The sequence below is a fragment of the Bombus huntii genome, chromosome 2 (assembly GCF_024542735.1).
Source record: "Bombus huntii isolate Logan2020A chromosome 2, iyBomHunt1.1, whole genome shotgun sequence".
Lineage (NCBI taxonomy): Eukaryota > Metazoa > Arthropoda > Insecta > Hymenoptera > Apidae > Bombus > Bombus huntii.
Genome location: NC_066239.1, coordinates 17403494 through 17423323, shown reverse-complemented (window position 1 = coordinate 17423323; position 19830 = coordinate 17403494). Strand labels below are relative to the sequence as shown.

The 19830-nt window shown below is 34.5% G+C and overlaps 1 protein-coding gene across 3 annotated transcripts in view; it reads left to right on the top strand.

Annotated features, from left to right (window-relative positions):
• LOC126878284 (protein fem-1 homolog CG6966) overlaps positions 1-19830 on the top strand; it is a 40353-nt gene that overhangs the window by 10719 nt on the left and 9804 nt on the right. The window contains exon 1 of one of the 3 annotated variants that reach the window (XM_050640904.1): positions 12454-12478. The exons of 1 other annotated variant lie outside the window; for it this stretch is intronic. Coding sequence is in view for 1 of the 2 variants with exons in the window: in XM_050640902.1 (XP_050496859.1) it covers positions 13491-13529 (39 nt within the window). In the remaining variant the exon portion in view is untranslated. Of the gene's footprint in view, positions 1-12453; positions 12479-12560; positions 13530-19830 lie in introns of those variants that run through there. One more of the 3 variants, XM_050640902.1, reaches the window with a different exon arrangement.

Genomic DNA, 19830 nt, shown 5'->3' with positions numbered 1-19830 from the left:
ATCTTTATTTTTGTCTCTTATTTTTTAACTATACAAATGTTCAGAATATTCTATGCGAAGTTATTTACACATCGTTTTGCACTTAATTGCAGATAAAGTTGAGAGAAATGAGTAATAATAATAAAATCGTATTGTATATAGTGCGTTATATGTAGATTAAGAAACGAACTAGACATTGATTAATTGCGGTTATAGGAATTATTTGTCGAGATGCTTTCATAGAGATAGAAGATTATTACTCAGAGCTTAGGGATTATTGCTTAGTTACTTTGGCTTATAATACGTAAGATACAGCACACTTTCATTGCAGAGATAATCGCGTCGCATTTCAAATATTAATTTTTATTCGCCTCGAGTAATAACAGATTACTGAGCGCAACATTATCAATTATTAAACTAATATAAATTATCTTAAACACAGAGTTTTTACCGTACCATCATTTATATCGCTATAATAAAATACTTGAAGCATGTGCTTTCCGTTTGATTTATTTATACTCATATGCAGTGTTATCTATTCAAATATTCGAGATTCTTTCCAACTCATGATCATCCTTTGATATATACATAATTTTTCATTCTTTGGTAATATCTTCGAGATCTGTTCATATCTTGAAAATTAGTAAGATATAGTAAATCCATTTCTCCTTTATTAAGTATATAAGTATGCGAACACATCTTAAATATGAAATCATTTTTTATACTTCTTATATATATTTATGTTAAATGAGTCTGCCAATAGGTAGCGGAGAATAAATGGTGTTTTAAAAATAGTAGAATTTAATATAAAATAAGGATTAAAATAGTATTTATATCTACTTATTTATGTCGAAGTTTATCTTAGAATAGAAAGAGGAAATGCCTGGATGAATGTATAATAAAAATATATTTAAGTATAAGTACAGTGTATGCTAGTCCAGATCCGCACGCTGGTGTCACTTAAAATTCGTGATAAAAAAATGAGTAGCTGAGCAATAGCTTAACTTGACTGTCCTTTTATATTTTTGTATGCTTTTAATCGCAAAAGTGATTAAACACGATATTACGATGAAGTAGCGAAGTTAAAATAGTTGTTCAAAGCACGGCCAAGACTGTAGCCAAGACTGGTCTCGTGGTCGAATGCTTGCACTTTTTATATGTTGAGTTTGTAGAAGTTGAGGGGCAAGGAGAGGATCCTGATTGCCCTACGTAATGGGAAAAATTTAGTGTTGGGCCATGTTCAAAGGTCAGGTCAAAGCCTAACGGTTCATAGTCAGGTAGTGTGGAACGAGGTAGATTTGGGTATGGTCGTTGTCACACTGGCAGCGTTGCTTTATAATAGAGCTCCAAAGCCATGGGCCTATGGGTATTTTCGTAATTAAAAAAAACTGGCTTGTCTACACCCCGCTGCATCATCTGTGCAAAGCATGTTCCTAAGAAAGACTACGAAGCTGAGAGGCCCTTCAAATCGATTTAGTGCTAAACAATAGTCAATGGCTTCGAGGACTAGTAAAACTAAATACTAGAGAAGATGTAGAGTTTTCCTAGAAGTGAGAATCACTTCAACAATTTATATTGATAATTTACTTTAACCTAAAGATGTGGTATTTATATCTTCCTATATTTCTACGTTTATTAATATTAATTCTTTTTATAATAATCTGTAAGAAAATCTAGCTTGTCCTCGTTCATACGGTTCTCCTCTCAAACTTCCTGTTTATCTTCTACACAATGTCATTTCTAATTTCACGCGAACAAAAAGATATGACATCCTGTATAATACCTAGCTACTCTTGAAGTTGTCGGTAAGGTTATTCGTGTCGAAGTTCCTTACTCTTTTATACGGTATATGCAAGTTGAATTGAACTGTCTAACGTCGCGTTCACATGATCATTGAAATAAATGATGTAAGATCGCGTTATCTCGCTGGTTTGTACGTATATTGGTATTCTTTGTTGATATGAGAAACTTTCCCCAATTACGGACAATAAAATCATATCACCGTATGACTGTAGTAGCAACGTGTAACGCTCCAATGATAGTGCGATAGTGTGAGCGTGGCTTAATCCCCCTGCTACCTAGTCAACCAGTCGAGAAATCATCGCCACAGTGAAAGATTTTATCCAGTACCTTGACACTGGCAAGTTATCTGCCCTTCGTGTCGTATCTCTTCCTGTATCATATTCTGTTCGAAATTAGAATTTTCCTAGTCGATCTTTTGTAATATCTTTCGTAGTAAAGGAAAAGTTGAGCGCGTTTCTAATACATTTATATGTTTATTATTTTCTCGATGGACCGATACTTGGAAGAATGACAATATTTCAATATTGAGTTTTAAATCGATATTTTATGCGTAATTGAATCAATTACTATTATCAATTGATTAGTAACAGGTAAAAAAGTCAATTGCCTCATCAATTAAAGTTGATTAGAGATTAGATTAAAGTAGAGATAAACGAATTATTATTATAAGATCGATTAAAATACGTGGCTATTGTATAGCGAAGTTAAACAATAATTTGTTACACGAAGACAATCGAGAATTTAATAATACAAATTGTGTGCAAAGCTGTTTTGTTGTATCCGAAGCACTTGGAAACTTGGAACGAGTTCTGCATCGTTTCACAACACGTTCGCCAGTTTAAATCTTTATTTAGTCAACCTCGACGAGACGAGAATGTTTCTCCATACGTTCCAAGTATGTACCATCGATTTTTCATTGTCCTTCCTTATCGCTTCTGGCCAAGTCAGCGGTTCACTGACTAAGCAGGTTATTGTCTTTCTACATTGCTGGACGATTGTATGTATCAAGATTCGTGGAAATTTTCTTAAGGACAAATGCGCATCATAATTTGTCCACGCGCTTCCAAGGACAAGATTGATAGATAAGCCTTGAACAATATTTTACTAAACAAATATATGATTTTTACATTGAATACTGAACAAGATTGTGTGGGTTTTTTAAACGTTTTACTCAAGAATTCAGCAAAGATATTTCCATAGATAATGCAGACAAGATTAAGCATGCAGAATTTAATTAAACAGAAAGATGTATTTAAAAATGAAATTATTCCTAAATTATTCGTCGCATCATGAGGTTGTTTGAACAAGAATTCATTAATATAGAAAATAATAATAATAATAAAATAATAAATAATAATATAGAAAATTTCTCGACTTTAGGTACCAAAATAATTATTCTTTGCTTTTTAAATTAATCCTTCAGAAAGTAAATATTTAACGCTAGATCAAGACCAGTCTCTGATGTGTATTTAAATATACTGTGTATATAGTGTACATTAAATACGCCAGTAGCACGTCAATATTTTTAGCGATGCCACGAAGAATGATATCGATGAAATTCGTAATTTTAACGAATTTAGCGGTTCTACTGTTACCATGGATAAAATATATCAGTTTACCTTCTGTGTGACTCATATTTCCATAAATATCTTTCCGCGATATTTCTATATTACGCGTGTATCAAACAAAGCATTTAGTTTCATAAGATACCTCCAAATTTCATTGTTCCATCATCTTTTCCACAATTAGATACTACGCGTAACGGACTTTCGCTTCAGCTTTATACTTCTCTTTGCCTCGCTGATCCGTGTTAACCCCTTTTTCTCGCAGTTGCAATTAATTTGTCCGTGCTGCATACAGCAAGGGAAATCTACGGTGTACGAACGACGGGGATTGAAGAGTGACTCGCGAGGTACATGCGAGTCAACTCTCCCGGCACGTTCTAATATTACTCGGTCGACGAGGTAGTGAGTCAGAGGCATAACCAGGCGCAGAAAAGACGTCACTCAGAATGGAGAGAAAGACTAAAATGCCTCGTGCGCCTACGTTGTCTTTTAATATATTCCGCGATCTTCTATTTACCCTTATTCACGCGGGAAATCAAACAGCGGCTGGAACGTCAAAGGGGAGATTTCCACTGATTAACTGGGTCGTTTCTTAGCCAGAAAGTTTTATTATTATGATGGGTTGGCAACTGAGCGATTGCCGAGTTTGTCATTAGGTGGTAATGACAAATAGTAAATAGAATCAACCGACGAAACGAAGGACAGAAACACGATAAGAACATCTTTTCTATTGATTTTCTAATGTCAACACCGTTTCCTGCTTAGAAACGGGGGAATACAAAGTAATCGAAAATAATTGAAAGTAAGGTAACAAAGAGCGTCTCGAGTTTTAAGATGCATATCTTTTGAAGATAGCTGTCAAGTTGACTAAATTTTGTGGAAGCTAAATGTACGATTATAAGCATAATATTTTAATATTATGACGAATAATATTGTGAAGATTTTGAAGAAGATGAGACGTATTTATAGCTGCAAAACCAAATATTGCAGAAAGGCAATTTTGGTAACATAGGGTTGATCGACAACGTAACGAATTTTTCGATTGTTTTCTTGTAAAGAATAGAAAGTATAGCTTATCATTTTCTTCCTCTGTGCTCTTCGGAAGATAAAGATAGATCAAATGTAGTTTAGTTTTAGGATAGTCTCGATCTTGCAAAATATAACTACGCGTGGACCGATTTTAAACGGAAGATCTGTAAATAAAGAAAATTCTTAGGGATTGAAGTCACGAGTTAACTTGTCTTCTGTGATGAACGAGTTAAATCGTCATATATTTTCCTTTTTCAATATCATACCTTACGAACGGAATTTTTACAAGGACGGATTTCCGGGAATCCCACCTTTAAATATATTTTTCTCGCCTACGGGCACGTGTTTCACTAATCGGATTGAAATTTCCAGAAAGCATAGATTTGAAAACAATCGACTCGTGTTATGTTATTGAATTATGGTTATAGGATGGAAGATTTTCAAGTCCGGGGATTTTCCGTTCGAACGATATCTTTTTTTTTTATTCGTTTCTGTTGCTGTTTTCTCACATTGGAAGGATTATTTCCACGAATAACGAAACAACCTTTTAAGCATGAGAAGAAAATGAAAACCGATATCTGGCCACTCGTATTCAAATTATTTTAATAATCGGACTTTCGAAGTATGTACTTGTCGCTATAATGTGACTTGAAATTTCAGTATCTATGATGAGAACGAAATTTTCCTGAAAGTATCACCTATCGCGTAATACATATGTATGAATGCGCGTTTCTTATCACAAGGTGTAATTTGTGTTTTACCTTGCCTTACAAAATAATACATTTTCTTTTTTTTTAGTTTTAAAAAGATGATATATTGTCTATTAATGCTCTGTAATGCGTTTATTCATGTTACGTGAATCATTTCGTTTCTATATGAAACATCGAGGACAAAGGTGAAGTCATATGTTTTCTTCGCAAATATGACTTTATAACGTTAATTTGTTCCAGTAAGCTGTATTGATCACATTCACCAAATTCAAATAACGTGACAGAATCGGTTGTTACATCGAATATTTTACGTTGACATCTATCTTTTAGACAGCGAATTATTTGATTTATTGCGTCGTGGATTTAGTCCACGATTTTTCTATCATACGAAGCCTTTCGTTATTTATTCAAGACGTCTTCCAGGATGTCCTTTAATTAGTCTTCTGACGATCAATAGCAACTTAGACGTCATAACTGTACGATTGTTATTAATGTACGGTACATATGCCCTGTAAATGACATTTCTATTTAAATTTTCGTTCGTGGACTTTATCGGTCCGCAAAAGGTCATCTTGAAGGAGGAGGATCCTCTCTGACGTTCATTAACATTTTACGAACGATGTGACGACGATAATGTCGATCATTAGCAACTTGCTAATTTCTTGTAAATATTCGTGAATCATCACCCAAGAATGTGTTTGACCAATCCAAGTAAGTTCTTATTTTGAAGTCGTATTTAACGGATAACAATGCAGAATATGTTGTATTCTGTGTCTTGATGTTTAACCATCTAAATATTGTTATCACAGCTTAAAGCGATTTGAAAGTTTCTTATTTATTTAAATCCTTTATTTACATTCTTATTGTATTTACTTGTAATTGTATTAACTTGAAGGACGAAACAAACAGATTGCTTGATATTTATATATTTCTATCTTGATAACTTAATTGTAGTGTATATTACGTTGCTAAAAGCGTTCCATTTAACAATCATTCATAAAGACGTCAATCTGTTAAAAAGTTTAGTCGTTTAAAAATCAGTTAAATCGACTTCTTCGGCTTTAACTTCATGAACCTAGAATCAAACATATGATAAACGCTTATTAAACACGACATAGTACCACGTCAGAATAATTTACTTATAATTCTCGATGAGAATTGATTGTAAAATTCTTGCAAAAAAAAAGAAAGAAACGTATTTGTATATGTGCAAGTATATCTTAACGTAATTAGTTTATTGACTTACAATCAAAACTTCTATAAAGAACGAAACAAAACTACATCTATAAGTCACCCAGCATATCTCACAAAGGATATATCTTAACAAACACGAAGATGGTACCCCATTGGGGGTAGCCATCCACATGATAATCAAACAGATAAAAAATTCTACCAAATGTCCAAATTGGACAAATTGTGAATGTGAAATTTTAAATTAAAAAAAAAAATCTATAAGTCGTAGCTTACAATTATTACGGGGTACAGGCGTTTCAATTAGTCTCGGGGATTCCGCGGAATTTAATTCTTTTTCGTTATTTTGCTAAATACTTAAACTCTCAAATGAGACATACGTTTGTTCATATAAATTCGTACGATCTTTCTACAAAATGTTTACCTCATGTCGATTCTCAATAAGATAAATAAGAACGATGAAAAATGATATGGACATGATTCATTGTCATTTATCTCTGAATAATACCCAGTTGCAAAACACCTTTAATTCTAGATTGCATTATGTAAAAGACCAATAATTTACACGTTTTATGATTATGATTTCTAGGAATAGGCCGTAAGAAAATGTATGATATAGTCTAAGAAGGTGTCTTTGAAATATAATTAATATAACATGTAGTAATAAAATTGAGACTCATACGTGCATTAGCTTTGCAGAATAAGCAGTAAGTTATTATTTTTTTTAATAAATGGATTCACACCCGATCAACAGATACGATTTATGTAGTACATTTGTAATAATGTATCGCTAATTTAACTTTTTCAAATAGTTTTTCCAAGAGCCAAATGAATTGCTCGTGATTTTCAAATTGCATATTCGTACAATAATAAATTCATATAACGAACGAACTGTACATACGGATTGGAAGTATTTCATCATTGTAACTTAAGCAAATCTATGCGGATTCCTTCAATACATATTAATTAATTTGACCTATCATATCATTAACCTGACACGGGAAATGAAGTAATCAGAATTAAATGCCGATCAATGAATTAGTCTATTCGTATAAACAGACTAAAACGTCCAAGAGTTTCCACTTGTTGAAATCTTTTCTTCTGAAAATTTGTTTTTGCGGTACCAACAAATAGATTGTAACGAAGTAACTTTCACTTTTTGCCATTTATGAATCAACCAATCAATCTATGGGTTTTTACGTTCATTTCTTTTTCCCATTTCCTTAGCAAGAATTCTCAACGAAAATATAATCTTTTATGTAAATAGGATCGTATCGAAGGAAATCTGATAACCGATATTGCTAGTCTTCTTGCGAAATTACGTTTTCTAAATATCCAGGAATCCCACGCACAGTAGGTCGTTTGTAAGACGACGATACAAAAATTTTCGCGAGATTAAATTGCACGTGTATTTACACACGCGTGTATTTTACATACAGACATACGTATATCTACCTCTGCAGTTCTCTCACAATATGTCACGAACGTTCAGTGAATGAATTATGTACGTAGGTTTCTGAACACAATAATTTTTTTATTCAGGATTAATGAAATTAATTAAATGACAATATTTTTGTTCAAGAATCTTGCGTATCTCGTGTAAATTAATTACGAATTATATTTTTGTAACAATGATAATTAAGTATTCCAAAGAAGTAAGTAATCTCGAGACTCGCCCTCCGAAATTTTTGTATGATTTCCTATGACCCAATAGTGCTAGTTGAAGATTAATAAGAAATTTCACGATATTTAAAATTCTATTGCATTTTGTTAGGAGTTCTGTCTGATATGACATAGAAATTTATATTATTAACATTACAAAACATCCGAACTGTATATGTATTACGTTAAATATTAATATTACACAATATACAGATCAGTCTCTCTTTTTGAACATAAATTTCACATTAGCGCCAGAAAATTAGAAAAATCTTTTCGATCAAAGGATTATCTGTAACAATTTCCGAGTAATTAATAATTCGTTTAAAGGGACTGAGTAATTTATATCATTATCTTGCTTGAAACGTTTAAAAATTACAATGTAAAGTATCATTTTCGCTTAGTTAGCCTTAAATTAGATTATGATTCCAGGCAAAAAGTTAGTCATTTGAGGGAATTGTCAGAAAGCAAGACACGTCTGCATGAACCAATCATCGTTAAATTGGAAGGATAGAATTTTTATAAAATCAAAAACGTTCCAGCTGAAAGCGTTATGCAGTTGCGTTGGCTAAATCTTTCCTAACAAAGAATTGCGTTACGCAGTGTGTACATATAAAGATCCTTTGTTTTATTAAGAATGTTGTTCTACCTCAATGCCGAGCAACATTTGGCTGATGAAATAACCAGTAACATAGCGTCACAATCACGTACGGAAAATGTGGTAGAATTTCTTGATATACGTTGAAAGAATTTTTTTTTTTATGTGATTCATTCTTGTTTTCCCCGTGGATAATTGCGAATAAATCACAAGAATATAAATCGGTGTCGCAGAAGGAACGCGTGTGCGGTTGCAAACATTTTGGCAAAACGTTATTGTAACGAGAACAGAAGGATGTAGCGTAGCGGCCTTGCAACTTACAACGAATCAGTTGTCGATGATTGCGTTCTACTTGTGATGTATACCATTGAATTTGTTAGAAGAATCTGTATTGTGTACGCGCTCAAGGATATTACGATCTCGATCATTGAGAGAACTAGATGATAGAATCTATCTTCGTTGTAAATGCAATTTTTTATATTGGCGAGACGTGCAAAAGGCGAACGTAATTAAATTACGCTTCTACAGAAGTAAATTATCTGTAGTTATAACGCTTTTTTTTATATTTGTTTGTCTACCTTTACACTTTCATCGATTATATCGATCGCTTCTATCTACTACAGAAGCGAAAGAAAAAAAAAAGACAGATGAAATACACGTGTTGGTAGTACAGATGTTTTTATTGTCTTATTTGCTTCGAGTATGCAGGTAATCAGTAACGATTGTGACATAACGAAAAAAACATAAAGATCATTGCTGAGGATAATAAGTCGCTACTAATATCATGAAGATACAATAATACGTATCTTGTATGATTATTGTCTTCAATAGGAGTCCCCGATATAATGAGCGTAAAGAATTTTAATAAGGAGTTTAATCTTTAAAGGATCTAAACACTGAATTCCCCGAATAGGTAGGAATTCTTCGATCGCAAATCTGTCAATGTTTTCGAACGTTTGCGAACACCTAGTTCAGACAGAGGCTCGTGGACGATTAAATTCTTTTATCGTTAGTTACTGCGAATACAAATGTTGGGTGAGGCAGATCCACCGTATGCACAGGGATCCCTAAGAGGACTAAAATTTTTAGATAAAGCTGTAATAGCGATAAATAGTTATAAATAACGATTTTTCAAATATCCTGCATTCCTTGTTATTAGATCCATGGTACCTCGCGCAGTAGCCAAACATAACATAATATTCTATTCTTGATTATTTGTATGTTGAGAAGAATTGTTTATTTGAACAATTGTACTTACTAAAAAAATATTTCATATTTGGCATCTTTTGTCATTGAACGTATATTTGTTAAAGTATATGTACTCTTGATACTGTAAATACGCGCAATGTCGAGAATTTAAACGAAATAGAATGTTGATACTGAGTATATTTGTTATTCTTCGATCGTTAACATATTGATTTAAATAACCAGCGATTTTATAACGTGTACATTATGTAAAATAGGTAATAACGCGCTTCATGATATACTCGGTTGATTTGTACTCACGTTGATACTTCACTACCTGTAATACTTTTTGTAAATACCTTTCTCGAAAGTTTACGTAACAGTCTCGCTTGGAAAGTATAAGTAAATGTAATTTCATACAGCATCTAGTTACATAGTTAGCGATCATTTCTTTCCCTGTTACTTGCACGGTTCGACAATCTTACTCGTTTCTTTCGCCTGACAACGTCTCTGAACCATTGGTTTTCCGATTCATACGATGACCTCGTGTCTCACTTTCCAGGCAAGCAGTCGTAAAACATATAACTGAAATATTAGTAAGCAATTGCTTAGCCGTGTACAGAAAAACATGAAGACAGGTATACAATTTGTAACGTAATGACATAATAAAAGATTCGGTCCTTGATGTTAGGTAAATATAACGTAGTCCACGTGTTACCGTAATTCTCGTTTCTCACGTGCCTGCTGCCAATGTTAACTAGTCTCTCCAAAAGCATTCTATGATCATTCTATGCTACTTCGTATAAGAACCCAGTTTCCGCTATTATATCAGCAATGAGTGGCATTTTACATAAGTCCCATGACCATATGACGTTGCTCGTGTCGAGGATTTGCATCTGCGGGGAAATTACACGTAATACCGGCGTACATATGATACCTGTTGCACTTCAACGACACGTGTTACATAACCAACGATATGTCGTAGTTGATTGCGTAATTATACGTTTTTCTTATACGTCAGTATGACGCGTCATAGCGTTACGTTCGAAGAGTAATTAATCCCTTACTATGAAGTGACGCGAATCGCGTTTATTATATGTCCACTGATCGAATTTCTGTTATCATGCATTGATGTCAATAACTTTTGCACGAAAATTCTATATACGGAACAACCAACGGTATAATAAATATTTAATAACTCGATAAAGAAATTTGGTAACTCGAAGACGGAAGGAGATGATTTTAATTTATTTCGTTTATAATGTAAAACGAACGACACAGCAGGTGGCTCGAAGTGTTCACCTTTCTTAACCCTTTCGCTACGTATGTCGCCTATAGGCGGCATCCGCGTGACGACCTGTGTGGACGGGTGTCGTCTATAGGCGACGTCCGCGCGATGGCCTGTGTGGACGGGTGTCGTCTATAGGCGACGTCCGCGCGATGGCCTGTGTGCACGAGCGTCGCCTATACACGACGTCCGCGGGATACCACTTAACCATGAGCCCCGCGCAACGTATGAACGCTTTTCGTCGCAGTGCTCCGTTCAGTACCGCTATTCCGGCGGCACGGTGGCCCGTACAGCGGTTTCACTGCCGAAAGGGTTAATTATCAAGCAACACGACGTTTATTACTAATCAAAAATATTAATTTATGTAAAATTTTACAATTTTTTACGATTATACAACCAAAGAGGCCACGCTGTATGACTCTTATTTGAACAGAAAGAAGATTTTATTCCTGTTGGCTATTGCGACGTAATTGTAAAAGATAGAGCAGCGGAATCAGCATGTACCAGTATAGATGTGCTTTAAACGTAAATTATTGTAAAATCTATTTTTAAAACACCGCGGTTTTTAACTTGTACCCCACGTCCGAGTCGATATCACGCGTATATTGTAAAATTACATGCCAACTCGAATCTGAGACTGTGAGCGTGTTATGAACCAATAAGCCTATTAATGTTGTCTCTGTGGTCGTTAACGACATCGATTATGATACGTAAATAAGGAAGTATTTTTCATTTCTCCGGTTATTTTTTTTTTTTTTTTTTAACTATGTATTTAATGGTTCATTCTAGATAAACTGATCGATGGTCTATACTTCTTCAAAAAACGACGTAAACAATGTGTCGGCGAAGTACAAAGCGCTTTATCGATCATCCAGTCGTCTCAGATTTTTATTACTCGATTTCCTATATACGGAGTGATGGCAGAAATAGAAACGAGATAAATCTCTACTAGAATAAAATACGATATCCTAACTAAAATAACTACAAAATGAAAGAATAACAGGTATACGAATGTTGAAACGATCAATCTCTTAAAATTATTCCCTAAGTAAAAAGAAAAAATGGTTGTTAAAGTGAAATGACTTAAGACGTTACATTAGAATACGTAACCCCTGTGTGTGTTTTCTTTACGTAATATTACGTAGTGTTAATGGCTAAATCTCTAGATAAACGGTAATCGTTCGGTGATCCGGAAAAATCGGCTGCCCGAACGGAGTCTGTGTCTGTCAATTAGTTCGGAAAATTGGATTTTCTTCGTTTGAACGGAGTCGATATTAAAGCCGATATAGCACGACGAACGATAGGCATGACGTGGCGAACGTATCTCATAACGCGCATACGCGCCAACTATATTTCTGTTGTGTAACAACCGGTAAGAGTTGATCAGGAAGAACAATTAGAAAGTGTACACGGTGGTGTTCTGGCGCATAAGCTTGCTTATGCGACCGTCGGTGCTGTTGCATAAATATCGGTACGCAGGGCCTACTTTCTCGCATTTTATACGTATTCCTGTGTTCGAGCTGACCACCTCTTTTCAATCCTGCACCTGGTAAAGAAGGTCCCTCCTTTCCTCTTTCACTGCACGATCTATCTTTCTCCTACTCTTTCGCTTAGCTCGCCAGAATCTCGCGGCACGCGTACTTCGGGGAAGTTCCAAACGAACAGTGTCGCTTCAAATAACAGGCTTCGCTCGTTCTTTCCATTACCAGAGCTCGTAGCGTCATTTTCTGTATTTATTTCCTCGGTCTCAGATCAGTCGGTCACTGTGCGATTGTCAGTCGGTCGGCTCATCGATTACCAATCGGTCGTCTCGTTTAGTTTCTAATTACCTCTCGCGTGATCGAAGTTCAGCTACATAAACTCTTCGTTTTTAAGTTCGTCGCATTACACATTCAGTTTCGCGTTTCATGCGTATTAGAAGTGTTTTCTCATTCGCGTCTAGACGATGATAAACTGCTATATTTCGAAGGTGTTGATGTCGTGGCAGCGTGAACCATTCCGCGAGTGTGTTTACCATAAAAGATATGTATATCTGGAAGAAAAATATTTTGCTGTTTCTTTAACTGTTTTTACGGTCACTGTGCTTAATTGAATGGAATTTCTAAACTACGTAGAATTTCATATTCTATGTCGTGTTCAGTGTATTTAATTGAACGAAATTTTGCAATCGTATAAAATTTGAAATCTTTGTACGCCAAACAGAATAATCGTAAAATTGAGATATAGTAAAATGACTGAATTATTCTAAAATAGATGGAGAATAGATTATAATAAATAGATCACGATCAGATCTTTTACTTTATTAGACAGTTTTTTTACTTTACAGTACTTTATAAGACAGATACTGAAATCACGAGTCGTATAATCGTTGTGCTATTCAGGTCACTTAAATACAGCTATTTCCGTAATCGCGCGTGTTAAAAAATATATCCGGCCGAGAGGCAAATTCGTTAATTGTGCCTGGAGAAAAGGAGAACGAGAAAATGGAGTACGAGGTGAACGATGAAGATTATTTTACACGAGTGAGTTTTGCATTCCACTTCGTTGATTATGTATTTCTCTTATGTATGCTTCTTCACTTTGTTGACAATACTTTCACAACTTGAAATCATTAAAAGCACCGATAAGGAATTAAAAGTCGGTGAGATATGTTAATGACGTTAGTCTATTCTTGAACATGAAGTTGCACGCCATTTATTATGCAAAGCTGCGATCATACAATCTCTTCAGTCAAGCAATACCTAAAACGTTAAATAACTTTTATATATAACGTTGAAGCGTTTTTATTTTCTTATCTCGATGATGTGCAGCAATTTTTTCAAAAACGAGGTAACTACATAATTTACCGTTAAAAACCTGCATACCTCTAATTAACGCAATTATATCCTAGAATTTTGATATATTTTTCATCGCAAATCACGTAACGTCACACAATCGTTGACAATAATTTTTATAAAAAATATAGGACAAAATCTCGTGATCGAGTGACGAGGAATTTTTGGAACGTATTTGAAATAAAGAAACATATGTTCTTAAGATATACCGAGTAGGTTAAAGTATATATCTATTTTATTCGTGAAATATCGAGACAACAGTTTTAAAACGGTAGGAATATTTTAGTTGTTGAAATGGAACAAGTTTTTGTAATGGCGAAGATTTCATATAAAGACTTGTGTATTATAACAGGATGACCTGCGGCTACATTTAAGAATTTCTCTGCAATTACACACGCGTTTCTCAGCGTTACTTTTCCTGGTTGTTATGAAGGAAAATTAGTACCTTCGAATAATTGCACTTATTTACTTTCGTATAGATAACGAAAGAAGGATATTAAAGTGAAATACCCATTATGCTGAAAGAAAAACAGGATACTTTTGACAATTCTGTACCGCGATGTTCATCGTTCGTGGTAGTCTAGAAACAGAAGAAAAAAAAATAGAAGAATATTTTGATCTCTTTACATTACGTTTCAATTTTCTTCAACAAAATATTCATCATACGCAATAGCTGTGAGTATTTAGATCTGCGAGTAACTATACGCACCCGAAAGGACAATTTGCGGATCTCCTATCAAAAGTTATTTTGTTAAAATTGATTTTCCAACTTTCATTCAACGACAAATCAAGATACAGATCATTTTCTACGATAACAATTTCTACCATTTCTACAATGACGAACAAAATTTGATAAGGATCGTTTTCCTTCTGAACTTGTCGGTTATCGTCCGTGAAACTTAAAAAATTCAAACTAATTTGCTGCTTACTAAAAGGAACATTGAAAAATACAATGAAAAGCGAGGATGAAAGGTTACAAAGAAGTTGAAAATTTTAAAAGAATTTGTCGTTCGGCGGCTTTTTCGTCGGCGGTTATTTTCGTTCTTTGGATTTACATAATTTTTGAAAGTCCAGTATATCTGTTAACGTTGAATGTGATCCTGGAATAAAACTTCTCGTCCGTGTTTTGAGGGGCGTGTATTTGCATTGAGGCAATCGTGCGTCCTCAGCGTTCGTTGCATGGAGAAAAATAAACTCTCCTGATCCGCGCCATACCGCGCCATACCGCGCCATACCGCACTCTTCAGCTTCCTCCGTTCCTTCGAACACGCCTTTTGTTTTTACTATTTCTGAATAAACCGGGTATACACGCGATACATGTTTATTTATGACGGATCTCTCGATCGGCAAGAGCAAAATATATTATTCGCAGTTTCCAGCCACGTTTGCTAATTGTCATGCTGACTAGTCGAAGCAGCTGTTCCGAGGCCAACGCACTTGAAAAACAGCGACACTCCGACAATTGGTTTTATATACGAGGCTCTACTATTCTAGTCACTAAAGTCTGGTGTATTAATAGAGTCGAGCTAAAATGATTCATGCGAACTATTTCCTATCGAATCTTAGATCCGCTGAACTTGGAAACATTCGATAATTGTACAAATATCGAGACCCAAGTGTCGCGATTATGGAGATACAGAGAACGGTTCTGTTTCTCGGAACTGCGATCTTAAACGCGCCGAACGTAGAAAAGGACGACGCGAGTGAAAGAGAAAGAGGGACTGAGAGTCGAAGCGTTCGGCAAACTACTTAAAAACTGGCCGAGAATATCAACTGAAAAAGCAAAATTTTGTATTTTTGATTTGTGATCAACGAAACGTTTATCAACGCGTTTGTTACGTTTTTCTGATTGAAACGACATCAAACACGATATACTTTGGAACATATTCCCTCGCTTAATTAATGGCAAATAAATATGTATCGATAAATAAGTATAATTCAAATTATATCGTGTTTGGTGTCATTTTAATCAGAAAATACTCACGAATGCGTTAGTAAATGCTTCGTTTAAAAAAAGGTCAAAAATAAAAAAGTTTTACTTTCGAATTAGTACCTAGATACGATGTCCCAACGATATCTGAAATTGGATCATGTTACGCTACTTGATCACGGCGGGTTCTCGAGCTTTCCGGTGCGTCAGGAAGAAGCCCCCCACCTGCAATGGAGATACGACGACCGTGCAGTTAGGCAGAGAATCCTTTTTTGCAATTATTCGAATGTTTCCATATATGCGTAGTAATATGCAAGGAAGTAAGAAAAGTTGAAAGAAGTAAGGCGAACCATTAGCTTCTTACTACAAAAGAATTTTAAAAAGGAATGAGAATAATGAGAATATTCTTTAAGTGAATCCTTATTAGTATGAGAAAACATAAAGATATTTAACCCTTTGAGTGCTGAATACTTCCGGCGGAAGCTATCCGCGTAGATGGCACGCGCCTAGCTGTTGCGATCGTTGAGGACGGAATACTTTTTTAAATAAAAATTAATGATTTATATACGGTACTACTATAATATTTCTCTGCACTGCGAGTATCCCGGTGACCTACCAGAAACTCCGAATCATTTTTGCTATGAGCTACCAGGTACTGCGAGACCATTTACAATCGTATTTAAAATGTCGCCCCGGCGACGACAGCGGAGCTGTTACTTCCACTTACAATGTCGCCACGGCGGCGACAATAGAGTGCACAGGAATATTATTCGTTATTTAAAGCAATATAGTTTAATATATGTATAAGAGCTAAAAGTTTCTTTCGTTTTATATTATTTCATCGAATTATATACGATCCATTTTGTTCTATTAAGATAAAGAGCACGATATTCGACAGTTTAGGTTTCATGTTTGTAAAAGAAAAACAATCGCGGGACAATCTAATAGATACATAAGATAAGATACATCGTTAAAGCGATATTATATAATCATAATTCTCGCAGTGTAATAAGAATTACGACTCCCCGCGAAGTATACAGAAGATAAACGGACTTTCATTTCTTTGTTTATCGCCGTTGTTAAGAAATGCACATGTATCGTCTCGTGTATTAATGAAAGAGTTCATCCATAGCACTCAAAGCGTTAAAAACTAAATTTGTGTCAAGGCTAGAGATAATACAAATAGGTTTAATAGCTTTCCAATAGTACAGGATTGTGGGAAATCCACTGGAAGAAAAATAGAAAACTCAATTTTAAAGATAATTAAGAGACGAATATTATAAACTGAAAAAAAAAGATAATTACCACAACGTGCATCGTGTAAACATATAAATGCACATCAGGAAAATTAATTAACGCTGAAAATTTGTAAAATTGATCGTTAATGTGAGCACGATATCGACGATTATACGGGCAAAATCAATGCTGGTTTGAAGCGCAGAGTTACGAGAAAGTGTATGGTTTCATCTCCGGTTACAGGCAATTTTATCCATAGATCGCGTTTCCATCGTTCTGTATAGATGGATTTCTAGAATGTCTTATTATTCGCCAGAAACAAAAACTGCATTTCGTGCCCCATCATTATCGAAATACAGGGTCGGATATCTTTAAATTAAAAATTCGAATTTTTCGAATTTCAGTGGAATAAAACTAACAACGGGAAAATATTTTTAAGAAATAACATAATGAAATAATACAAAATGACGGACTATTTTGCGTGATACGCGTTGTAATCAATATTGATGTTTAATTTTTATTATGGTCAACAAATTATAATATACTAATGTATGCGTATACGTGTATTGTAATAATCCAGTGTATATCGAGGTTGAATGAAAACGCTGTGTAAACTAATTTCATTTTGTAGCCGGCAATAAAAAATTAATAATAATAATATACAGGGTGGTTGGTAACTGGTGGTACAAGCGGATGGGGGGGGGGGTGATTCTGCGCGAAAAAAGAAGTCGAAAATATAGAATACAAATTTTTCGTTTGAGGCTTTGTTTTCGAGAAAATCGACTTTGAATTTTCGCTCGGTACGCGTGCACTTTGTCGCGTCTCGTTATAACGGATCTCACTGTAGATCGTTGTCTCGATGGAAAAAAATAAAAAAAAAAGGTTTATTCTATATTTTCGACTTCTTTTTTCGCGTAAAATCATCCCCTTTCCGATTGTACCACCAGTTACCAACCACCCTGTATATATACATTATATATGTATATCATGTTATACACGTTATAAGTAAATTAAGATGCACATTCGCGTACTTAGATCATCTTGAAGTAAGTATTTAACTTGAAGTTAGATTGCAGGAAGGTGTTAGACGTTACGAAATATTTGTCTCCGGAGTCAGTGATATTTGCTTATTTAAGGCGCCGACATTAACTTTTCTTTGTGTTATGTTACGTATACGCTATCGACATATTTTATAATTATTCTGAAATTGACGTAATTTTCCCTGAGGCAAAACGACAAAGTGCAGTGGATAAAGAAACAATGAAACTTGACATAGTTTTCTTTTTTTCATTTTGAAGCTAGAATTATACAATTGCTGTAATCTCTTCATAATCGCGGAGTGTACAACGAATTCTTTATGCATATGAAAATGTTTCCACGTCAGAATTTCAAATGATAAGATTAGAAACGAGTTATTCAAATTATTAAAATTTGTATGTTACGACATAGAAATTTCTAGGTTCCTTGGATATTGTACGGTTATTGTACTTCGGTCAGCTGATTAAATTGTCGATGTCCTTTTCTTTAATATCTGTTACATCTTATGAATTACATACCGTGAATATAAATTTTCGCGAAACGAACATTTTTGGAAAAGATTTCTTCCGATAATTTGTCAAAGTACCCGATGTTTAGCAGAAACTTGAATTTTAAGACCAACATTCGAAACGACGCAGCGTAAAGGAGAAATTTGATTCTCTTAATTATTTTCAAATTCGCCATTCAAATGCACAAGAGATTACATATACATATTTGTTCCAGGTCGCTTCTATTTAAGAGAATTTTATTCCTTGTTCCAAGTTTAATAGCAAGAAGTATCATTCACCGTACTGTCACAGAATTTCAGAGTTTTTATTTTATAGTAGGGTACACGAGATAGTCACGTGTATATTTCAACCGACATGCGAATACGAAATGTGTTCAAGGACAGTATGTACAATATCGAAGGGAAAAAAATTGTACTCAGTGAACCTCAAATAGTCGAGATTGCAATCTGAAACGGAAGAGAATAATATATGAATTCCGTGACAGATACACGTTACAAGTTACCTGTTCGCATTTCTTACTGAATATTCGTGAAGCAACGTCTCAAGATAACGTCTCATAAAATAGTTTTATTCAGTTTCTTACTTTGCAGTCACGAAATGCCAGTTATAATTCACGCCAAAAGTGTTGCGATACATTTTAATGAATGTAAGATCTCGTACTTTGAACGTAGAAAGATTTGAATAAAGCGTTTCTAGTTATTAATTAAGAATTTAACCATTCTTTGTCGCGGAATATATAATATATATATTCTGAACGTTTCTGAACTATTCTAATATATAATATTCCGAATGTTTTTAACAATTTATTATTTTTATTATTAGGGAAACTTAGTTGTGTTCACGTGTGATAGATTTGAAAATAAGGAAGAAGCAAAATGAAAGAGTACGGGTGATAGAAAGGGTAGAAAAGAAGTTGGGACGAGAAAGGAAAGCTTGAAACTTTGCACGTATTATATAATATTGCAATATTATTAGTTTGAACTTTTTAAAAATGATCTTCTATCGTTACTATCATTGCCACTGTACTTGTTCGATCTGTCGATTAAGATCGCAAGATCTCCATCAAGTATTCTGCCTATTAACTCAAACACAAAAGAGTAATCGGTTTACTTTTGGCCTAAAAATATATACGACATTTGCATCGCTTTTCGCGAAAATCGAAAAAATTTCACGTCCTTGTTAAGCCGGTAGTATCGTCCGGTTATAGAAACTGATTCACTGTAGTTTCTTCTTGGACTTGTTGCGCCTACGAAGACATCATCGATAGTTTCTATTT